Source organism: Pelecanus crispus, chromosome 4, assembly GCF_030463565.1.
Source record: "Pelecanus crispus isolate bPelCri1 chromosome 4, bPelCri1.pri, whole genome shotgun sequence".
Classification (NCBI taxonomy): domain Eukaryota; kingdom Metazoa; phylum Chordata; class Aves; order Pelecaniformes; family Pelecanidae; genus Pelecanus; species Pelecanus crispus.
Window position 1 is genome coordinate 51,147,549 of NC_134646.1, and position 23,417 is coordinate 51,170,965.

At 40.8% G+C, this 23,417-nt stretch overlaps 1 protein-coding gene across 1 annotated transcript; it reads left to right on the forward strand.

The window, feature by feature from the left end:
• The first annotated feature begins 507 nt into the window (after positions 1 to 507).
• FAM149A (family with sequence similarity 149 member A) lies at positions 508 to 17,060 on the forward strand. Its single transcript, XM_075709295.1, has 14 exons — positions 508 to 575; positions 3,009 to 3,119; positions 4,102 to 4,243; positions 5,743 to 5,885; positions 8,645 to 8,770; positions 8,927 to 9,103; positions 10,962 to 11,152; positions 12,606 to 12,760; positions 13,772 to 13,875; positions 14,095 to 14,322; positions 14,639 to 14,759; positions 15,532 to 15,672; positions 16,056 to 16,134; positions 16,948 to 17,060. Exons 1-14 carry the CDS (start codon positions 508 to 510, stop codon positions 17,019 to 17,021), a joined length of 1,860 nt encoding a protein of 619 aa, XP_075565410.1. The 3' UTR covers positions 17,022 to 17,060.
• The last annotated feature ends 6,357 nt before the right edge of the window (positions 17,061 to 23,417 follow it).

A 23,417-nucleotide genomic window follows, 5' to 3' on the forward strand; every position in this document is an offset into this window, starting at 1 on the left:
CTGACAGCCTAAACTCAGCCCTGTCACCTGTACTCCGGGAGAGCGATGATTTGCGCAGGGATAGTTTGGAGGCGAACTCAATTAATTAACAAGCAAAAGTCTTACGCGGTTGTCCAGCACCGCCTAACTTTTTTTGTCATCTGTAGAGGCGAGGGAAGCCCTCTCTGGGCAGAAGGGGCCCTAAACCAGCCTTTTTTGGCTGTGTGTTCAGAGGCAAGAGGCGAGGGAGACGCGCACCCCTCCCGTTCAGGCTGAGGCTCGGTTTTGCGGGCGCCCTTTTGGGTCGGGAGCCCGGGGTGGGGGCAGCCCTTGCCCCCGGGGCGTGCGGGCCCCGCTGCTGAGCGAGGGCAGGGCGGGGGAGGCGAGGCGAGGCGAGGCGCTGCGGGCCCTCGCTTCCTCCTCCTCCTCCTCCTCCTCCTGCTGCTGCTGCTGCTGCTCGCCGCCCTGCAGCGGCCGGGCCCGGTGCGAGGGGCCGCCCGTGGCCGCCCCGGTCCCGCCGCGGGCCCCATGCGCGGGGTGGGGGGCGCCGGCCCGCCGGGCCCCTGCTGCAGCGGCCGGGGGCTCCTCGTCGTGGGGTGAGTGTGGGGGCGGCCGGGCCGGGGGGGGCTGCGGTACCGTCATCCTTCGATGCCTGCCACTGCAGGGAGCGGGAAGGGCTGCAGGGCAGTCGGGAGCTGGCTGCTGCGGTCCCCGGCCTTCGCTGGCCGGCGCTGGGGAGGCGTGCTATGGATGTGCTGGGAGGGGTTTTTCCTTTCCTTTTAGTCTGTTGCAGTCGTTTCCTGGCTCATCTTCTGACGGCATGCGGTCCAGGGAGTCAGGAAGAGCAGTACCGCTGCATGCGGTGGAATGATGTGGCAGAAACACTTTTTTGATCCATCTCGCATCACGTGCCATTAAGTATAAAGCGTATCATTTGTTTCACAGACAAAGTCCATGAAATTTTATTGGTGGTATTTTTGTTTTTTCATGTTGGTAGCTTCAGGCTTCCTTCAAAACAAAAAACAAACAAACAAAAAAAAAGCGCAAAAAAAAAAAAAAGCCCCACCTGGGGTCCTTTGAGAAGTCAGAAAGCCTTATAGATGCAGGGGATCCAATCAGTGTAGTTAGCTTGGGTTGCCACAAGTCTGTCAAGCAAACGAAGCGGCTGGAATGCAAGAGGAAAGGGTTCTTGCACAGGCAAAGAAGGTTCTTGCACGGTAGGAAACGGAGGGCAGCAGTAAATGGTTTCCTCTTCCAGTGGTGTTTCACAGGGATCTGTCCTGGGCAGTTCAAGCTACTTGACCAGGCAAAGGGATGAGCAGTGAAGTGAGAAGGCTTTGGTGGTGATATTAAGCTGTAGAAAAATACTAAGGCCAAGGGTCAGCTATGAAAAAAATTGAGAAAGACATTATAAGGCTGCCTGGGCAATAACATGGCAAAAGAAATGGCAGAGAGGGATGTACATGAACAGAAAGAACCAGCTTTCTATGTAGAAGATGGGCTGTGAGCTCACTGTTATTGCCTGAGAGAGAGATCTTGGTGTTATGACAAAATGAAGTTTAGATGGGACTGGACTGTGCTGCTTTTCTTACGCCCTCTTGGTTCTGACAGTGGCCAAAAGCAGATGCGTAGGGAAGAGGAAGGAAATTTAGAGCAAACACGTAGAGATGCTTTCCACTGCTGTTGTACCAGACACCACGAATTTGCAGTTCAAGGTCTTTCCTGATGAGAAGTTTAAACTTGTAGTAGTTTTTTGGTGGCTTATTAGCCAAGGCATAGGAGTAGGATTTGTGATGTGGTCCATTTGAGTGGGGAGTTAGATTTTTGATATGTATCTTTGTAATCTGTGTAAAGGCAAGATAAATATTAGGAAGGATAAGAAGAAGGCAGAGCAATCCTAGCTGTTGCAGGACCTATCTACAGTTCTTGGCTAAAGATATCAAGAAAATTCTTGAACTGTGAGCTGTTTCCTTACAGTTACTCATTCACAAATGTACTTTGATGCAATCATGCTGCTATTCATGGTTATGACCTGATGATTTTATGGGATGAAAATAGGAACTTCCACATGGAAGTAATCTGTTGCTGCAAAAGTGTTTCTGAGGAACACTTTGACACATCTGTATATGTTCTGAAGAGGTGGGTTTAACATATTAATGACAGAATTTAGTGGGATTATAGAAATGTATGATTATAAAGTTTCTGTTGGTTTTGGGTTTTTTTTTTTTTTTTTAAAAAGTCTGTTCCTTCACTAAAAGGTATTCTTTTAAGGCTAGTAATAAAAGTGCAGGCATTCCTGTACCTTACTGTGTCTTAATATTCATCCATGTAGTTTGTAAGAGATGGTTTTAAAGTTTGAGCATGTGTTCAGGTATTTGGAGAACCAAAAAATACAAGTTCTAGCATTTCTTATGCTGGAAAGGCATAATACTAGAAAGTTTGTGGCTTGGTTTTTAATACAGTGTTCAGGAGTCTTTGGTACTGGAGGAGCTGATGTTTTGTGGTCTGTAAATGTATTGAGAATATGCCCATGTTTCCTGATATACTAATATCTCGGTTCACTTAAAACAGCCAAGTTGAGAGTTCATTGTTTTAGTAAAGGCCACTGTTTGCTTGGCACCGTATCTGCAACTTCTTTTTATGCAGAGAGATTTCTGAGAAAATGGGTTCTATGTTAATGATTGAGCAGAAACACATAGCTAAATAACTACTGTGTGGACAATTACTGGCTTGTGCCTTTGCTCTGTTCCTGCAATAGTGAGGCGCTGCTGCGTTTGTGTGTGCTTTGTGCAAATTTTAAAGTGCAAAATCGAAGGAGGATGCCTGTGGAGTAAAATAAGTCTCAAATTAAATGTATGTTTTTCTGAAAAATACTTGTGTAAATAAAAACTATTTTAAAACACGGTTGATTGTTGATGGATAGGATTGAAAAATTCAACAGAGTTGTTGTCATCTTCCCTCCCCCCCCCAGTGGTGGTGTGAGTTAACCTTATTTAATATTATGGAATTATGTGTTTCTGTGTTTACAGGAAGGGACTGTCCAGAGGTTCCACAAATCAGTGTCTTTCTGGAAAAAGTGGAGAGTCTCTTCCAGCAGTTTTTGAGAGAAATGTGCAGGAAGCCATTGGCAATTATACTTGGTATGCGTTCACTTCCAAAATAATACTTCATTAACTGCCTCTTGGCCTAAATAGGTATTTCAAGATTGGTATTCATTTTCACTAGCCATTCTTCTAGTCATTCTCATGGATGACAACTATTGCAGAATATAATGCAGGATATAAATTGACTTGACCCATTGTTTAGAGGTTTTGAACTTTACTCCTGGTTTGTGTTACAGATTTGTGTATTTTTAGCACATAGCGAAGGGCACTGATTAAGCCTGGAGGGGAAGTCAGACTTCATGGTTAAACACAAATAATGCTCACCAGCGTTGTAGGTCAGCTAACTTTCAAGAAGTTTAATTCCCATTGGCACTGGTTAGGATTTGCCTGGCCTTGCTTTCACTGCATCCTAGGCTGCGTGGTAGCTGGCAGGGACCAGCTAGAGCTTTCTGAGAGCTGGAATCCCAGAACTCAAGGTTTAACGTGCACTGGGTCTAACAGCGTAGAAGACGTTGTGTACATATATGTAACTCAATGCTATCTGAAACGTTTGTAGAGATGTTTTGCATCATTTTCTTGTGATAGCTTCTAATAGAGTTAAAGAAGGCTTATGTTATCTTTAATGTATAGTTTTGGTGAACTATTAGCTGAACTGGAGAAAACAAAATAATTGTTTGAGGTGGAAATGCTTGGTACATGTGTGTGTCTATATATGTGTGGATATAGTCTAGAGTGCCCTTACAGTTGCAATGATACACATATATATAAAGGCGTAATGCTGTAGAAGGAATTGCCTTTCAGGCAGTAAATGGTACAAATAGGAGAGTGTATTCATTGCACTCTACTTAAAAATGTACGTTTGCAACTCTTCACATCTACTCTAACAGCATGTCCTGAAAATCTTGCATCTGATGAGAATACGTATCACTGTCCATTTATGTGATCAGTTGCATTATTTTTAAAATGTTTATACAGAAATCCATTGTGTTCTTCTTTTTAATTGATCTTCTTTTCACAGTGAAACACTTTCATCACTTTCATCACTTTCATCTAGTGGTCGTACAACACCCACGGAGTTGAATAATTCTTGGTCTGGAATAAACAGCTATACTACTGGTTTGTCTACTGAAAGAAGTTCAGTTTACTCTTGGAGGGATGATGTATGTCACAGAAACTTTTACAGTACACTTTAGATAAATATTGTAGAACAGATTAATTTGTACAGAAGATGGACATTCAGTACATGTCTTGTAGGAGAATTTAACCACTTTCATTCATTTTAGCCTAATGATTAAGTCTGTTAATTGAATATTAAAAAAAAATAGTTCTGTTTGCAAGTTGATATCAGTGCAGCTGATGTGTAACAAAGAAATATGGAATAAAAATATGGAATGATGACATTTTGGGAAAAAACCTGTTTTACCAAAGAAGGTAGGCTTAGGTTTCCGAGTCCAAGAGAGTGATGAAATATGTGTTTTCGAATGCTGCTTAATGCAGGTAATGTCTAAATGGAAGTATTCTCAAAGGTTTGAGTCATAAAGTACATTCATGGGCATGCATGTAAGTATCCCAGCCTGAGTAAATGTTTAGCTCTTACCTAAGCTCGGTTCTGTTTCATAGATGATGCAGAGGGAGGTTAAACCTGTTACAGAGGCTGACCTCTGAGGGCATACCTGGTGCAGGCTGGCAGCGTTGAATAAATCCAAAAGCATTGCAGTCACTGCCACTTTCATTTTAAAAAGCCATCCATGGCTGGTAGTGGTAGTTCTGCCATACCTTTTGCATAATATCCTAACCTTTAGGGTACTGACCCCATCTGTCGCTTCCAGCCCTCCAGGAGAAAGCCTGACCCTGGATCATACGGTAACCTGGGCGAGAGTTGTTTTCCCATTCCTTTTCGGTGTGATCCCTTCTGTGTTCTGAAGTGGTTGGGGCACTCAGCTGGAAGCGAACAGACATGATTTAGGCCCTGAGTATTATCGCTTTTTTGTGTGTTTCAAAGTGTCTAATTTAAGTGGCCAGATATTTTTATGAACAGTGCCCCAGCTGAGGAACCCTCAGCCAAGTGCTCGTTTCCACATCACTGGGTAAAGTTGGGCACTTCCCTGCTACCTTCATGCGCCCCTGCGCTCACCCGTTTCTGGTTGCACCGAGCAGTAGCCTCAGTGAAGAGGCGTGAAAGGCCATGTCTCACACTGAGGGTTGTTTGCTAACCACCAGACTATGTCATGCAGGAGGAAGGTGCCCCTTCTTGGCCCTTTTAGCTGTTCTAGTCGGAAAGCAAAAACGCTGCTCGAAAGAGCAGGGAGCTTTGGTGCTCTGGGCCACAGAGGCGCGATGTGGATGCTTCACTCCATGTTGGAGCAGGGAGGGAGCCAGGGGTCCAGACACTTTATAACTGGTGTTTTCTGTTGGCTAATCCTAGACAGCTAGTTCCTTTTTGCTAAATCACCTTGTTCAGGCCAGCTACCTGGGTTGGTTCTTTTTTTTTTTTGCACTGCAGCATATAAATTGCGTCTCTAAAATAGGTGGTCTGAAGATCCATTCCGGGATGCTCAGCCAAATCAGTCCAAGTTGTCCTGTTCTTTAAATATTGTGGGGTTTTGAATATAAATATGTATGCATATTTGCTAACAACTATTACTTTTATAATATGTAGGAATTTGATAAAGCCAACACACAGAGAGTGCATCAGTTACTTTGGGAGATTGATGAAATGCTGTTTGAAGGAAAAGTGACGTCCCAAACTCAGAGCCTGCAGGCAGAATGTGCAGACTGGGTTGAACAATTTCCTCACCTAAGGTAAGGGAATTTCTTGGTGGTACTAGTTTTAACCAGTTATCACTCTAATTTGAATTTTTGGGGTACCCTCGTAGGAACTGCTCTTGATGTATGGCATCAATAACACTTTTGCATTCAAATCTGGATCTCTGGGACTGAGCTGTGCCATAGTTATGCAGTTAAGTCTGGGTGGTGGCACACTAGCAGCTAATGCTCTTTATTTTGCTTAATACAGTGATTGCAGACAGATATTTTAGCAGGATGTAATAAGAAAATAATAATGCACCATTTTTGTAATGACCTTTTCTAAATAAAGCATACATCTTGTAAAGAATTTTTTTTTTTACTGTAAATGAAGACATACTGTGAAATTCCAAGAAATTCAGTGTTAATTCTGTTACTGATTCTTCTAAAAAGAAATGAAAAATGAAGGCGACCACGTTTCACATATACTGCACAGCCATGTCTTCCTAGGCTATGTAAATCAATGTAAAACAATATGTGATATTAACCCAACAATAACTAGTTGAACAGATATGAGGATGCATACGTGATTAATGAGAATTGTTTTGCATAGATGTGCAAAATGTCTAGGCAGCCTGATGACTGCTTCTTATAACACAGAGGACAGAAGTCGGTGTTGCACTGTGTTGTGCTGTCCTGTCTTCATAAATGATGGCACGTCATTTCTAGTGAGATGTCGTGGCTCTAAGCTGTTCTAAACATAGACCTGCATGTGTCTATCTTCTAGTCAATAGTTTAACACCATTAAAGAGAACACTGTCAATAACTGTGGTGTGCTTTCAGTGCTTTTAGATAATTTGCAGTGGCTTGTTACTAGTAAATATAAAATCAACAAACAAAGCTTGTCACACTTTGTCAGGAACAAGAGAGTTGTTAAATAAAACTGAGGCAATTTTCACTAGCATTAAGGCATGCTTTGCCTTTTTTAGATACTGTAAAATTAATAGAACATGCATAAAATGGAAACAGGTTTTTGTGCTGTGTAATTCATTCAAAATATTAGGTCATTTTACTATATGTTCAGAGTATTTTCAGAGAATTTTTTTAAGTAACTGATTCCCTGTACTTACGATTTTCTGATTCAAATCTAATGTTGGCAATACCAACCAAGTCCAAAAGGTTGAAAGCGAACTGAAGAAATCTGGGAGCTCTGTGTCATTTGGTACTGAGGAACGTGGTACTTCCTGTGGCTTAAAAAGAAAAAAAAGTCATTTTCATTATTGTCCTGGTTTCGGCTGGGATGGAGTTAATTTTCTTCCTAGCAGCTGGCATAGTGCTGTGTTTTGGATTTAGGATAAGAATAATGTGATAACACACTGATGTTTTAGTTGTTGCTAAGTACCGCTTACACTAGTCAAGGACTTTTCAGCTTCCCATGCTCTGCCAGCAAGAAGCTGGGAGGGGGCACAGCCAGTGTAGTTGACCCAAACTGCCCAAAGGGCTATTCCATACCATATGACGTCATGCTCAGTATATAAACTGGGGGGTGTTGGCTGGGGGGCAGCGATTGCTGCTCGGGAACTGGCTGGGTATTGGTCAGTGGGTGGTGAGCAATTGCACTGTGAATCACTTGCTTTGTGTATTATTATTATTACATTATTGTTGTTATTACTACTACTATTTTACTTTATTTTATTTCAATTATTAAACTGTCCTTATCTCAACCCAGGAGTGTTTCTCACTCTTACTCCTCCGATTCTCTCCCCCATCCCACTGGGGCAGGGGGAGTGAGCAAGTGGCTGCGTGGTGCTTAGTTGCTGGCTAGGGTTAAACCACGACAATTATTAAGCTTAAACTCAGTTTGTGTTGAGTAGTTACTCAAAGGAATAGCTTCTGGGATGCCAGATTTATTTCTGAGAGTTGTGCTTCAAAGAGCTTGCTGGCTGGCCTTTTTTTTCAGTTTGTAAAACAGCTATGTTGATACGTGAATGCTTAGCTTGTGGGAGTAAATATAGTTGAGAACTGTCATCAGTAAGAGAAATATCAGATCTATTTAAAGAGAAAGCTTTTTGTTCTTGGCTTATAAAAAGTAAAAAAGGCTATTGCTTAGAGCTTCATGTGGCATAAGCTGCTGTTTTGTGAAAGGTAGTCTCAAGAAAAGGTGTTCAAGTGAGTCTGAACATTGCTGCTTGCACTACAGCTGTGAGTGGCAAATTCTTTCAAGATCCCTTGTGAATTCTAGTGAAACACAGTTCAGAAGGCAGTGATTATTCACCTGTACTGTGTTCAGAAATTATTTTATAGAGTAATTTATAGAGTACCTTTAAATAGAGTTGCTTTTACCTTTTCTCTCTGCCTCTGTGCATTTTCTGAACATTAATTCTAGTCTTAACTATCCATGTAAACATTTTGGATTAGGACTTCTGCTCACATTGATGGATACTGGAGTTGGATAAGTGAAGTTATAGCAGATGTTATTTGTCTTCTGCATCTGTTTTTAAACATTTCGTACAGAGTTTTTGACAAGAAAGGAAGTGTGTTTACTTTATCAGCCTTTAGAACAATCTAACAAGTTTGACTTTTTTTAAACTCTTAAAGAATCTCATTTTGCATAAATCAGCTTAATTTTGATGACTTAAATACTAGGCAATGTTCATGTATTACACAAGGCCCTGGCCCCTCCAGAAATTGCTTTTTCAAAGCAAATGTAAGCTGTGCTTTCGCATTGCCCACTGTTTGCAGGTATTTGTATCCTTGATATTTGCATAGGGAGTGGATTTCCATCTAAGATACTGCGTTCTCTTCTTTTTATTCAGGGTTCTAGGAAAGCAGCTGCTATTGCCGAAGGATGAAGGCTTTCAGCATTTTCAGAGCAGAAGTGATACTTCTGTGGACACTAAGTGTTTACCTGGCCTCGGTGAATGTACTAGTAATATAAAAGAGTATGTTAATTTTTTTAAGTTTTCTTTTTGGTCTTCCCTCTTCAGAAATATGTACAAATACTACTTTTGTATTACTGAAACATTTCAGTATAATTAAATATGCACTTTCTTCTTTCTTTGAATGTTTAATTCTTATTTTGTTCATGTTTTTTTCAGGCTCTGCATTTCAGGCTCTAAACTGATCCCAACATCATCTCCAATATCTAAAACACTACATTCAAGTTCCGCTAGGATTTCTGCCTCTGACTCATCCATGTATTCATTCCTAGAAGAAGAAATCTACGATGTGGATGGAAAAATAGAAGAATATCTTGCCTTTGACAACACGGAGCTGTAAATAACAGATATATGTATTTTTGAAGAAAATAATGAAAAACTATCAGTGAGCCCAGTCAGGGTTCATAAACTGTGTTTCTATTCTGTAAAATACAGTTCCTTCTGTCCCTGTATTCAGTAGCACAGTGGTCAGAGTACTCACTGGGCATGTGGAAGATTAGGTATGTTGTCCTTCTAGTGGTTCAAAACTCACATCTCCCATGTCAGAGGAATATGTCTTAACCACTAGTTGTTTGGAGGTGTTTTGTGCATGGAGATTCAATAGAATGAATATTTAATTTTGAGACAGGGAGTGAGGAAGGAATCCCTACTACCCAGGTGAGTGCCTTGACCATCAGGTTGTTTAGGGTCATTACGCTGTACGTGCTCTGATTGTTTGCCCTAATGAATCTTAAATTCTTTTTGTGCAGTGTATAGCAGTTTTCTGAGGAGAGGTGCAGGATGCAACCTGCATTTAGAGTGCTCTCGTGAATGACAGGAGTAATGCAACTGTCTTCTTGACAATGCAACCTCGGTTTCCCATGGCCCAGTTGAATGTTCCAGCAACTAGGCTACTGGGTAGAATAAAGACCGTAACGTGCCGTTTTCTGAAAGGCCTCTATGAGAGGGACAGTTTTGTAGGACTAGTAGGGCACAAAGTGTACATTTTTGTGCTAAAGCTTGATGCATTTACAGGAGAAAGACATGGTTGTTTTGAAAAACTGGGAAACCAGACTGAGATCCAGGTAAACCATTTCAGTCTTGTTTTTGAAAGAGAGGGCCTGCGTGCCTACTGTTTTGGAAAGCATTTAGGATTAAGAATCCTTCTAGGAGTGAAGTATCACTTTGCTTTGCTAAGTAGGCAAACTTAATTTGGGAAAGGGACTTGACTGAAGGTGCTTTCCTTTGTGCCTCCTTGATACGTTGTTTCTTGTTTCCTTCTCAGGATTTGATTCTGAAATATCTTATTCTCCTTAACTAAAACATCAGGAGTTACAAAGCCTGAGACGAAAATAGCTTGGTCATTTTGCGAGTTGGACCATTCAGCCAAGTCTTAGTTACAGTTAAGAAGTTAGCAGTCCAGTTTGAAGAAGAAGTAAAAGAAGTGACTGAGAGGAGAAAGGGAGATAGTAGAAACCAGTATGAATCTGGGTCATCCTTGAAATCTCAAAAAAATTGCATTTTCTTAGAAGGAAATATCATGGCATTTTTAAAAAAAAAAAAAAAAAAAAAAGGAAGAAAATTTTAACCTCTTTTCTTAAGAAGTGTATTAGAAGACCAAGTTAGGAAATGTTGCTACACTGTGCTTCCCTAGGTAGGGGCGGGGGGAGGGGGGAGGGAAGTAACTGTGCACACAGGAGCGGAAGGGAAGGAGATGAACATAAGGCTATGGACTCTACTATTCTTGTCAGGCTGCAGAAATCCTTTAAAATTGTTTGTCTTTGATCAGTGGTGAAGTTTTGCAGATGTGTTGCAGGTACACAGGATGTGATATAAAAGAAATATTGTATCTGATAGTCCTGCCAAATGCAACAGACAATAGTTCTCTTATGTTACAGGATTTAGTCTCAGATCACTTCAGTGACACATATAAAGCTGTTCCTTCTAGAGCTGCAGATCTTTCTGTTGTAATGCCCTGACTGGATTTTTAATTTTTTACCTGCAAGGAAAGGAAAAGGAAATCATTATACATATTCGACAGGTTCTGTTCCCATAGGTAGTTTGTGCATTTGAATTTTTTTTTGTTGTTGTTGTTGTGACCTACATCTGACTTGCTTTTCTTCCATATGTATGTTTCTGTTCATTCAGTGTATTAGAAGGGGACAAAAAAAGTCAAAACCTATGGGAACTCATTTGAATTTGCTTCCTTTGTTAGTGATGATGAGAGTTGGGAACAAAAGAAAATGCATCTTGCTGAGAAGAGGAGTAAGCGTGGCATTCCCCCTGTTTCTCCCAATGCCTGTATCAAAGATGCCGTGGCTTCTGAAATATTTGATTGTATCTGGAGCAATGTAATTGGAATATTGGAGGAACTGATTAAAAAAAAATGGGAAACTAGTATCACAGGTATTTGATATTTTTAGATATGGTATTTATTGAATCTAACTTAGGAAATTTTTTTTTTTTCCCCTTTCTTTTCTTAAAGCTTGGGAAATCTGTTTAAGATAGTCATGTTGGTAGCACAGGATTGTATGTAATGCCTTGCCATGCGCACATGCACCCCCCCGTATATATTCCTACTATTTTTCAGGGAGTTTTGTATGAGGTGAAAAAAAGGAAGAATTTAAGAAAAAAAAGGGAAGACTGAAAGAGCTTCATTGCAGGGGAGAATTTTTTTTTTTTTTAAATAGAATATGAATCACTGGCTCAGGATGCAAATTGATGCTGTTAGCAGGGGATCACTGATGACGTGATCTGAGCCTGGAACCTATGAAGCGAAGTCTCCTAGTCCTCATTGTTTGAGCTTTGTTAATAAAAAGAACCCTTAGGTAGTCAGATTGGTAAAGTGAGATAGACAGCCTTGCTGGCAGTGCAGGAGTTCATAAGTTTAATATAGATGAAGAAATAGTGATGCATACAATTTTATTTTATTTTATGGTTTTGTATTCTAACAGACTGTAGTGAAGAAAAGCAAAAGCTAGGAAAATTAACTAGAAGTGAAATTCTGTTTAGTGTGCATGTGTTGTCTTTATAGGCTGAGGGAAATTTCGGTTCTTTTTTAACATATTTTAAAAGGACAATAACAGAAGAATACTTGGGGGTGGGTTTTGGAAATCACCTCACATGTCAGGTACACTAAACATGAAATAAAAGTCTACAACAAAGTAAGAAATGGTAAAATTTCTCAGAAAACTTGCAGCATCAGAACTTAACATTTTCAGGTGTTACTGAAATATAAAAGGTGGATTGTTTAGCTCAATATTATAGTTTAGGGAGGATAGCTTAGCAGTTTTGTGATAGGCGTGCTCTTTTATCTTTGTGAAGGGCATCAACTTACGACAAATAGATAGCTAACCAAAGTATTTTGGCTAGGAATGTAAAAGAATTTGCATTTATAATAGAAATAAGAAGATGGTATATACCCAGAATGAAACCATGTGTAGGTGCTGTCAGGCAAAGATAGGATTAATAGACGACTTTTTTCTTTTTTCTGTTCATCTTTTTTTTCTGCTTTAAAAAAATCTTTGGGAAATTTTGAATAACATTCCAAGAGTCTTAGCAGTATTTTCTCAAACAAGAAAACCCCTCAACTCTACTTGCATAGATCAACTTGTTTGTCAGTGTCAGAGAAAGCATGAACAAGTGGAAATGCTTTCAGAAAAACATTGTTTATGGTAGATTTTTAAATATCATGTAAACTTAAAACTATATGAAAGTCTTTATTTACTGTGCAGTGTAATATTGTTTGAATCTCGACAAATGATGGCTGGTAAATGTACAAAAAGCAAGTTATTTCCTGTTGTGTGGGTTTTTTTGTTTGGTTGTTTTTTTTTTTTTTTTTTTTTTTTCTGTTGTGCAGAGGGTGACAAACAGGTGGAAAAACTGAAAGCTGTTACGGCAAAACTGCCACATTTGCCAGTTGTTCGTATTACAGCAGATGCTGGGAACATTCCTCTTTCCAGAGGCTCTGAAGCACGAAGTGTATCTTTTGGGTCTCATTTTGTTTCCTCGCAGGTAAAAATAACTTTCCATCAAATGTTGTTCTTTTCTCTGCTAACATTTCATGTTTACTATCACTTGTTCTTCTCTGGTGGTTCTTAAAGGTGCCGTTTACCACTAAGATATTGATGAAGCTGGTTTACAAAAAATCACTTGTTAGACTGTATTCCATCCTTAGAAAAGAATTCTGCTTTTATTGTGGTCCAGTCATTTCCTCTTGGTAGAATTAAGAAAACAAATGAGGCTCTTCCCTGCACTGCAGGGGTGTGAAGTTGCAACTTAAAGTGCTTCACTTGCAACCCTGTGGGTTTCAGACGCTCATTCCTTTTCATTTCCTTTGCCTCTTGCAAAAGGGGACTCTACTGTACATCCACCAGCGTGCTGGCACTAGGCCTTACCTCTCTTTATGGAAGCTTGTGTTTGTATTGATAAAATGCCCCTTTTTTGTCCCACTTACCACCTCCTCCCTCTGTCCCCTGGCTCCCGTTTTGCACATTCTTTCTTTTCCAGCCACTGCTTCTGTTCCCCGCCGCCCCTTCTCTCTTTGTTCAGTTCAAGCAACTTCACTCTATTTTGTCTGCTCTCTTTCCATGCTTGCTAGGTAGCAAGATAAGAAACCCAGAAGAGAGAGCACAGCAGCCTTGGTGCTCCCTGCTGGCACGCTTGGTTCTGTAGTGCTCCCAGCAGCCAGTAGTAGTAAAATGCTTAGACAAGTAATGCTCAGGATCCGTGCCCCTGGGTTGGACTGTGCTGAGGGAAGATGGAAACTTTGGAGAATCGAACTCCGGCTTCAACTGAAACATATTGCAAATTGCGTTGCAATTTAATAACTAAATTACCCGAGTTCTGTTTGTAAGAATCTGTTTAAAATAAGCAAAACAGCATATTTGCCCCATCTACTACTGAGAATTCTACTGAGCCATCTTAACAGAAACTTTTCTAACAAATGAAACATCTCCTAACTACGGGCTTTTTGAGGTCTTCAAAAAAAGCTGAAGGTTAATGCATATTTGTTGCTTTTACTAGGTTCATCGTTTCTCCAGCAACTTCTGTAGTGATTTGAATGGTGTAATGACAATTCAAGCAAAACCACTCCAACAGAGGCATGTTGCCACAGTAGAAAAAATACAGTAGGTGTTGGTATTGACATTTTCAAAATGCGGCATAATTCATATTATGTAGAAGATGTTTTGCAATTATAAAAAGGCAATAGGCAGTTATCTCCTTTGTCTGTCACTGATGTGACAATGATTTGTAGAGGTGGCAATGATATTCTGTTAAGAAATCCTTTTACTCCCCCCACCCCCTTCATCCTCGTTCCCTATCTCATCTCCTTTCTTTTTCCCTAGGAATGAGCAGGAAGACAAACAGCATAGCATTGGCTCCAGTGCTCCAAATTCAGTGCACATTAGGTTGGGGAGAATTGCTGATAACAGTGTTCTCTCATCATCTCGGGTACTGCTGGCATCTTCTAGGAAGCTACCAAGCCATCGTAGGTTACCTTCTCTCACTTCTGACCAACTCTCCTCAAAAGCTCCTAATATGTACAATGATGAAATCCTTAGGGGGACTAAATTGTGAGTTTTTTCATTTTATTCTTTGCTTTCCTCAGAATTTTACTGAAATTTCACCAGTGAAGGATTTTGCAAAATACTTGAGAACTAACCCAAGATTCATTGTTGATTCTAGAATTCAGAGAGGAAAAGAAAGCAAGCAGAACCATGTTTTTTGAGGAGAGGCATTTGTTTTATTTTTTTATTGCTATATTGGGTGCTGTTACTTTCTGTAGCTGAGCTCTATAAAGAAATGTACTGCTCAATAATTTCATATTACTTCAGTGAAGAAGCCTTTAATATGATTTTTCCTAAAAGAGGAACCCTTAAAATTCTGTAGGGGTGCCAGCCTGGATCATTTATCTTCTGCTTGTGCGCCTACAAGCCGGAACAAGTTACCACCAATAAACTCAGAGGGTGTTGAACAATATCTTCCAGTACCTCGATTGCAGCAGAGCTCTGTAAGTAGTGTTCATTTTTGTACTGGTGAAGAACTTCAAGCTGTTTGGAAATAAATTGCTCTGTGTCACTGGTTGAAATGAGCAATTTTATGGTTTGTGTTGGTTCATCTTTAATACATGGTTAACATGCTAACATGTGTTACATTGGGGTACAGTTAGAATGCAAGAGAAGCCAGTTTAAAACCTCAGATCACAAACAGATTATGGTGGTAAGACCTTCCTCTGAAAACAGAAAAATCTGTTTGTTTGTTTTTAAAAAAAACCAAACAACCAACCAGATAGTAACCTTGCGCTTACATGCATCTGGATTTAAATAGCTCTTTTCAGTGTTTTATTCACTAATGTTAGGTTATAAGAAGTAGAAAATTATGCTGACTGAAGTAGAAAAGGATACTGACTAAAAAAAAGATAAATCTTATTTATACTGGCCTATTTTTGAAGGATAGGGAAGTAATAAATCACCACAATGAAAGTAAATTGACATTTTGATATTATTTTGCTTCTGAATAATATTTTGAATTGAGATACATGTGAAGTTTATTATTATTTTAATTAATATAAGCCTTTGGGGATTACAGACTAATATCAGGGAACAGTCTCAAATCTCTTTGAAGAACATGAGTACCCTTAAGTTACCTTAAATTGGTGCTTTTGATTAGTGAAAACGTATTTTTCTTTTCTTCTTGTGTTTTTTTTGAATGGCAATGGAAAAATTATTAATTTAAGCAATTCAGTTGCTGCATTGTCTCAATGCTCTTTTTAATTCTGTCAGCATCGAGGATGTTATGCTCATAGCAGAGTGTCAAGTGCAGTGCCTGGCAGTACAGAGCAACGGCTGCTCAGAGAAAAAACTGTTGTTATTGATCAATTTTCAAGGCCCAACACAACTCACACATTCAGGGTATGTTACAAGGTAAGTATAGAGACATGGAAAAGTGAAGAAGCTTCTGTTCATGCCCACTGTTGGTCTACAGGTCTCATTTACTGTCTCTCTCCTGATTCCTGGTGTACAGGGATTCCTGCTACCTGTAGAGAGGAGGATGTTAAAACGTTTTGGGAGGGTGTGGGACCTTGAAAAGCAGGACTAGTGTATGAGGAGATTTTTTTCAAGTCTGATGCATGAAACAGTTCCTTTGAGGGTGTCTATGAACTAGAAGCATGCAGTTTTAGTACTGCTTGGAGCTTTGCAGCTTGGTAGGACTCATTCTGCTGGACTAGATCGTAAAAACTGTAACCAAACCATTTCAGTAGATAAGCGTACCATACTAGCTAATAGTACGACTTTCCTTTTTACAGACAGACACGCCTCAGAAGAGATCACTGACTCCCATGGATTTTGCTAATCACAGAGGAACAGGTCACAGATTTTTAATAGGTAGGCAAAGCAAGAATCGCTTGGAAGGCAAAAGGCCAACAAAACCTATTAACCCATAGAGTCAAGAAGTACTCAGGGAGAGCCATCTTGGCATAAAAGAACAGGTGTGCTTGGCAGGATCTTTTGAGTTTGGTTTTGAAGTTTCTTCTCACTTGGTCTGAGATAGCCCTAACTGACTGTTAGGAACCCTGCAAAGCTTCTTTTCATTGTTGTGAGATGTGGAAGGAAAAGGATTCCCCCTCCTGAATTTATTTATTTTTTTTTAAAGGCTTCAGCGTATTTACAATTATGGCAAGAGTATGTGGTGTACAGGCTAGATGTTTTGCAGCTGCTAGAGTAGCGACATAAATACATGTTTATGAACTGTTTCATGACATAAATTTTGTTTTAGCCCCCATATAAATTCACCTAATTAGTTAACTTTTTATGTGGGGAAAAATAAAATAGAAAATATGCATTTTTAACAGAAGTCTAAAGCTCTGTTAAATAAATTAAAAAATCAATATTGATTTGCAATTATGTCTCCATTTGTAACACCGAAAAAGAAAGCAGCCCTACATGGCTTATTTAGTTCCGTTGTTACAATAAAGCTGACTAGCTAGTTCCTGAGGTATTTGAGTGCTTGTACATAACCTGTATTTGTTTGGAAGTTCCTTGAGTTTAATTATATGATTAGTATAATTATATAGAAGGTGATGTAGGGTAGGTTAGCACACACTGATCTGAGCAGGCTGATGGAAGTAACTCATACATAATCTTGGAGTGTCTTTCAGATTTTACCGCAATTAACAAACAATGTTTTATCTTTTCTAGGCTCACAGCATTACTACAGATCCTTTCAGAGAAATCCTCCAACCTCAAGGAAGAGATTTCAGATTGCTTCTTAACCCAGCTTAGGAAGAAACAGAAACACCCTGCACTGAACGGAAGACTGAAGTGCTAAATTTGCCAGCTAGTATCGTGTGTAACAAAGAACATGTGTAGTATGCTGGTTTCTGCTGAGCCTTGCAATCCTCAGGATGCCTGCCTTGCCTTCTTTTAAAGTTGTCTGACCAGGGGTTAGATTAAAAATTAGAGCAAAATGAAATAAATGGTTGAGGTGTCTGTTCTCTTTGCGAAGTCAAGATGCTGCTGCTGCACTTTCTTCTCAGGCATTCCTCCCTTTTCTGTCTTTCCTTAGGGAATTGTTATTCTACCTATAGAAGCAAATAAGTTATGTTTAGGCCATGAAGTCCTGTTCCCAGTTTTTCATGTTTCCTTAGTATTAAAGATGTTCTACTCTATCCAAACATCAATCGTATATAAACTTTATACTTTTAAACAGGAGTTTATGGTATCTCCTCTCTAACTGCTGTTTTAACATTTCTACATTTTTCAGTCTGGTTATTGCAGTTGCTCTCTTGTAAATATTGTCTGTCCCTACTTTTCCTTTAATTCTTTTGAGATGGAATTCATTCATTGCTTCTACTTATGCTGTTCTAATTGTCAGTAACTATGGGAACTGCTGGGATAAACTTTGTTTACAGGAAGCAATGTTTTCTCTGCCAGGCCAAGAATGTTTATAGATGCTGAGCAATTGAACCTGCATGCTGACAAGTCAGTAATACCATTCCCACTTCTTGAGATTTCTTATTAATTTGTACAATAACACACAATATTTTATCTTATTTTGAAATACCTGAGCCTTCAGAGTTTTAATGTGAAAATATGTACTTAACTGATGAAAGCATTATTTCACGCCTCTTTGTGTAGACCCAAATGGGAAGATCGAAGAGGAGATCGGGATTGTGTTTGGCCCAGAGATGGCAGCCCTCATCAGGTCCCTGGCTATTAGTACTGTGTGCATTTGCAGTCAGGGATTCATCCTTCCATCAGAGAGCCAGCAGTTTAAATAGATGTGTTTGAAGAGCTGTTGAAGGGGAAAGGGAGGAAGAGGAAAAACTTATTTGCCCAAATTGTGCAGTTAAGAATAGAATCAGTTTCTTCTACCTGGGGACTAATACCAGTTCTCACTTCTTGCTATGAATGTTCAAGGATTGGTAATCCAAGGCAAAGCATTTGTAATGTATATTTTATATCTCTACTGTTAATTAGAGTTCTGGTTTTTGTAAATGGTCATCAAGCACTGCATTCTTTTGAGTAAATGAAAGTATTTTTAAATTATTTTCCTGGCTTAGTATTTTTCTTCTTTGGCTACACTAAGTTTACTCACTGGTGATACTGCGGTATAGTTATCTGAGAAAGCAGAATGCTTTTGCTTTGGAGTTGCAGGTCGATTTCATACAGTTGCAGGTCAATTCGATGTAGTTTTGTTGTCGTGAGTGCTCCCTCCTGTACATTGACAAGAATGCAGAGAAACAATGGCAAAATGTGTCCCTTACCATCTTGTGGCACTTCATGGCAATCCAGATCTTACGCTGTGGACTAAATGAAAAGATGAATATGCGCCATTTTGGTTCTATAATGGCAGAAGTGGGAACCACACAGTGAAGAGTGGTTCATCATCTGGCACTGTGAAAGAGAGAATACTGCTGACTTCTGCGAAGTGATGGAGTTCAGTCACTGTATTTCTGAATGGAGAGAAGAGCAAAGCAATGAGCATCTGCTTCTGCAGCTTAAAAGGAAAGGAAATATCTGTTAATTACTGGAGCAGCAATGGAATGCTTTCAGGTGGCAAAGGAGAGGGAAGAGGGATATTTGCTGGCTACTAGAAGTATTTTCACACTTTTCTGTTTTGGTAAGTTTTTGGGCACCTGACAAAATCATGGATCATCTTACATGCTGATAATCAGCGTGTCAGAGTTCTTCACTCTTGATTTTTGTTTTTCTCGTGGTCATGGGACTAATAAGGCTCACTTTCCATACTACCTGCACACCTGAGTATTTATGAAGCCTACTTGTGGACAGGAATGTTGTTGAAGTGAATGTCTTTATAAATCTGGACCTCTAGGGCCATGATACAACAGCAGCTGCTATGAACTGGGCCCTGTACTTACTTGGACATAATCCTGAAGCCCAGAAGAAGGTTCACAGAGAACTGGATGAGGTGTTTGGTACGTTTTCCATTCCTCCTTTATCAAAGTTGAAGAAGTGGTGGTAGGAACATGTCTTGTCTATCCTGGAGCTTTCAGTAGCTAGAGGTGGTTGGGAAGGGTGCTGGAAGGTCTGCAGGAGAGAGAGCACTGAGAAGGTTTCCCAAGTAAAGGTCAGGTTTTTTTCTCTTTTTTTACTGTGAAGAAGTTTATAGAAAGCCATTTATTTGCTGTTGTTCTGACCCTTCTCCTCCCTTTCCCTTTCCTCCTCAAGAGGATATCAAGTACCAAAAAGCAGAAATATTCTTGTTGCAACTTATGCCCTGCACAGAGACCCCAAGATCTTCCCTGACCCAGAGGATTTCAGGCCTGAGCGATTCTTCCTTGGAAATTGTAAGGGAAGGCACCCGTACGGTTTCCAGATATTTAATGTTGTTGATAGTTTGCATGTAGCCATCACTTTGATGATGTCTCTGGTCTCACTAGGGGGCAATGTGGAGGAAATTTCACCCCCATTTTCCCCTTCAGTCTTGCAGTGGTTTCATGGTAGGCTTTTCAGCTAGGTGTAGGTGTCAAGGTGTTGGCAGCAGGGGTGCTTCTGGGGTGGCCTCTGTGAGAAAAGGCCAGTGAAGACAACACAGCCGGTTCCTGCCGGCTCTGTAATGGACCCACAGCAGGACAGAGCTGAGCCCAGCAGCCAAGCTGGTGGCACCTCTGTGAAAATGTATTTAAGAAAGGGTACAAAAAATGCTGGGCAGACAGAGAAGGGAAGGGGGGGAAAAGAGAGTGAAACAGCAGTGCAAACACCAACGTCAGTGAAGGAGGAGCAGTTGGTGCTCCAGGCACCAGAGCAGAGGTTCCCCAGTAGCCCATGGAGAAACCATGCTGGAGCAGGTTTATCCTCAAGAGCTGCAGTCCATGGAAGGGACCCGTGCTGGAGCAGGAAAAAAAGTGTGAGGAAGAGGAGGAGGGAGCAGCAGAGAGGAGTTTTTTGTCTTTGTTTCTGACTTCCCAAGTATCTATTTTAAATTGGCAATAAATTAAACTAAATTTCTCCAAGCTCGGTCTGTTTTGCCCATGATGGTAACTAGGGAGCAATCTCACAGACTTTGTCTTGACCCATGAGCTTTTTCATCCCGTTTTCTCTCCCTGTCCTCTTGGGAGAGGAGAATAAATGAGCAAATGGGTGGGTGTCTGGCTGCTGGCCAAGGCTAACCCACCACAGCTTCTAACAGGCTGTTCAGCTATCACTGTCTATATGCATGCACATCCAACATGGACAATGAATTTCCTAGAGACACCAAATCTTCCATGTTGCAGGAGTGCAGGTAGGCAGATTTGCAGTCTTGCGTGTTTCTGTGACCCACTGTCACAAGTTCTTCCAGATCTTAAACTGACCTTTTTATTCATGTTCCATGACCTTTGGCTTGTTTCATGTAATGTGTAGCATGCCGCTAAATGCTTTCTTTAAACTTGCTAGAGTTTAGCAAGGAGGAGGCCCCATAGGATCTAGCCAAACTGTGGACCAGTGGGCAGAATCTCCAGCCGTGACCTTTGGGCGAGTCATGGCCATCCAACTTGGGAGTACACTTTTTCCTTGACACATAGATGAATAAACATAGGTGTGATGCTTTGATAGCTACTTAGTACTAATGTCTGTTAGTTATGACAGCATCACTGGTGCATTATCAGAATTGCTTTATAACAGTAGGCTGTGTTCTGGGGATGGATGGTGGCCCAAGCTGCAACCTCCTTTGTTGCAAGGCTTGTTATTATCCTGGCATACATCTTCCTGGCATGGAAGATTTTGATTTCTTAAAGAGGACGTGAACTCTTGTATTCTGTTGGGGATAATTCATTCACACAAAACTTCACATTGTGAAGGAGTTCCAAATGATGACTACAGAACAACAGAACAGAGCAATTGTTGCTGTACAGTGAACACCAGGTTGCAGAAACCATAGCAAGATATGCTTGATTGAGGTGAGCATCACAGCAATCAGTCTGTCTCTGAAAAATATAGCTGTGGTCTCTGTCTCTCAAATGCTGTTAATCTTCTTTACCTGTGTGAGGAAAGATAATCCACAGAAGGATTTGAAGCTGAAGTCTTTATCAGGCTTCAGGCTTTGAAGCCTGGGTTTTGGGGATGGGGGAGATCTCTGAGCTGTTCAGCACTGGCAGTGTCTTTTCAAATGGAGACATGCTGTGGTATCTTATCTTTGTGCAGGTGGTGGTGGTTGTGGACTACAAATTGACTTTGGTTTTGTTCCGTACATAAAGTTTAATCATGTAAATGTGTATGTTGAGAAGAGGGAAGATCGTCCTAAGAAAAGCCCTTCCTAACTGCAAATTAATTGTAGTGATTGCTAAGTTAGCAACCTGTTAGTCTTGCTTGCTGTGGACACTATGTGCTGTGCAAGGGATGACAAAAACATCAGGTGTCTTGGCTGGAGCACAGGACTAGTGTAAAGAGCACACCACAGCTTTTCAGAATGTTTTGTGTACTTCTCTTTTGTCCTTCTGTTGAATAAGATCCATTTTAGCCTTGCTTTTTTGTTTTTCTTGCTGGTAACAATGATTTCATCAATTTCCTTATTAAAGAATCCAGACTTGCATTCTAGGGATCAGCAGAAGCCTGCGTTACCATCTGCCACAATCCAAACTGGGCTGCCCAGGGAAGATCATGTCGCTTCTGTGATTCCCTTGGGCTGAATTAAGGTGAAACAACACCAAATGATTGACTAAACACTTTATTGATGGTAAAAAAGCAACCTGAACTTGGAAAGCATAATGGTAGGCAACCTGAACAAGAAAAGCGTAATGGTAGGCAACGTGGGTTCTAATTGGAATACTTATAAGAAGAAAGTTAAAAAAAAGAGGAAAAGCCGGGGGGGAGAGAGAGATACCACCACCCTTGGATCCCACAACATTGATGGTAAACATGGCAATCCTCCAGTAGCGGGTGTGCACGTGGCTCCTTGGAGTTGTGTCTTTTATAGACCAGCTCCCACCTCTCAATCGCGCCGATCCCTCCCCCTTGAGGACTTGTGCGGTTCTTGTTCCAGAATGTTCTTGATCTTCTGCGCAGGTGCCATTGTGGGGGGTGGTTGCGAGGGGTCTTTCGGGTGGTCGTGAGCCCCTTCCTCAAACAAACTCTGTATGACCTCTGGCCACATATGGTGAGTTGTAAGGGACATCAGAAGGCAGAACTGTGCATCCTCAGACACACCTTCCCAGCTCTGTGGCAATCGGCTTCTCACCTGTGGTTTAGTGTTGTTATGCAGACCCTAATTTGTCGCTACAGAGACCTTAACTTGTCTCGACGTGATGTTTGAGATGTAAACATACATTAAGTCTTTCAGTCTCTTGCACCATCGTGCTTGTGGGCTGACATAGCCGCCTGACAGGCTGCGTGCCTTCTGTCACCACGGGCAGATAGGCTTCCACTTAGGCGTGAGGCTGAGTAAAAGCAGATTCACTAACCGGTAGGGTGCCTGCTGAAACCCAACACTGAGCAAATACCTCTCCAGGTGAAAAAGGAATGCTAAACGCAGTCTGGTAGAAAACTCTGGTGATAGATGTGTGCCTCTCCTATAGAACATCCTCCTTTGAAACTTAGAGTAAAGGTTCGTAATGATTGCAAATCTTGGTGACATAATTAGGCCTCAGAGACGCCAGACCTCTTATTTCTTCTTTCTTGGGTATATCTTTTATATCTCCTTCCAGTGTAGCTGCTGCCTTTTGTTAGTATCAGCATCACCATTGCCAGCTGCTGGCAGGATTTTGCAGTGTTTGTTCTGCTGTGTTCCCTACTGCTTTCCCTCTGGCTTTTCACCCTGTCCCTGCTGTTTCACTGTTTTTCTTTTTTTTTCCTGCAGAGGAGTTATCAGCTGTTAGAAACACAGATTTTGACTCAGAATCATAATTAACCACTTCATCTAATTATCAGCTTCATGAAAGCAACAAACTGCAAGGCTTTTTATAAAGAAAAGGGTATAATTACCCAGCTGATCTCTATGTTACAAAGACAAAAGGTGAGCCTCTTAATCCTGCATGCTTGCTTCCTTCCTGGGATGTCACCTGAACAAAAGAGGGGACCGATGGCCATGTAGCTTGCCTTATGTGCTCGCCAGACAGGGTATGTATCTGCTGCTTTCTGTCACAAACGTTTTCAAGTAACAGTAAGAGTAGCAAAGTTCATTTCCAGCTGTTTACTGTGCAGAAAAATGCAACAGTCGGCATTTATGATAA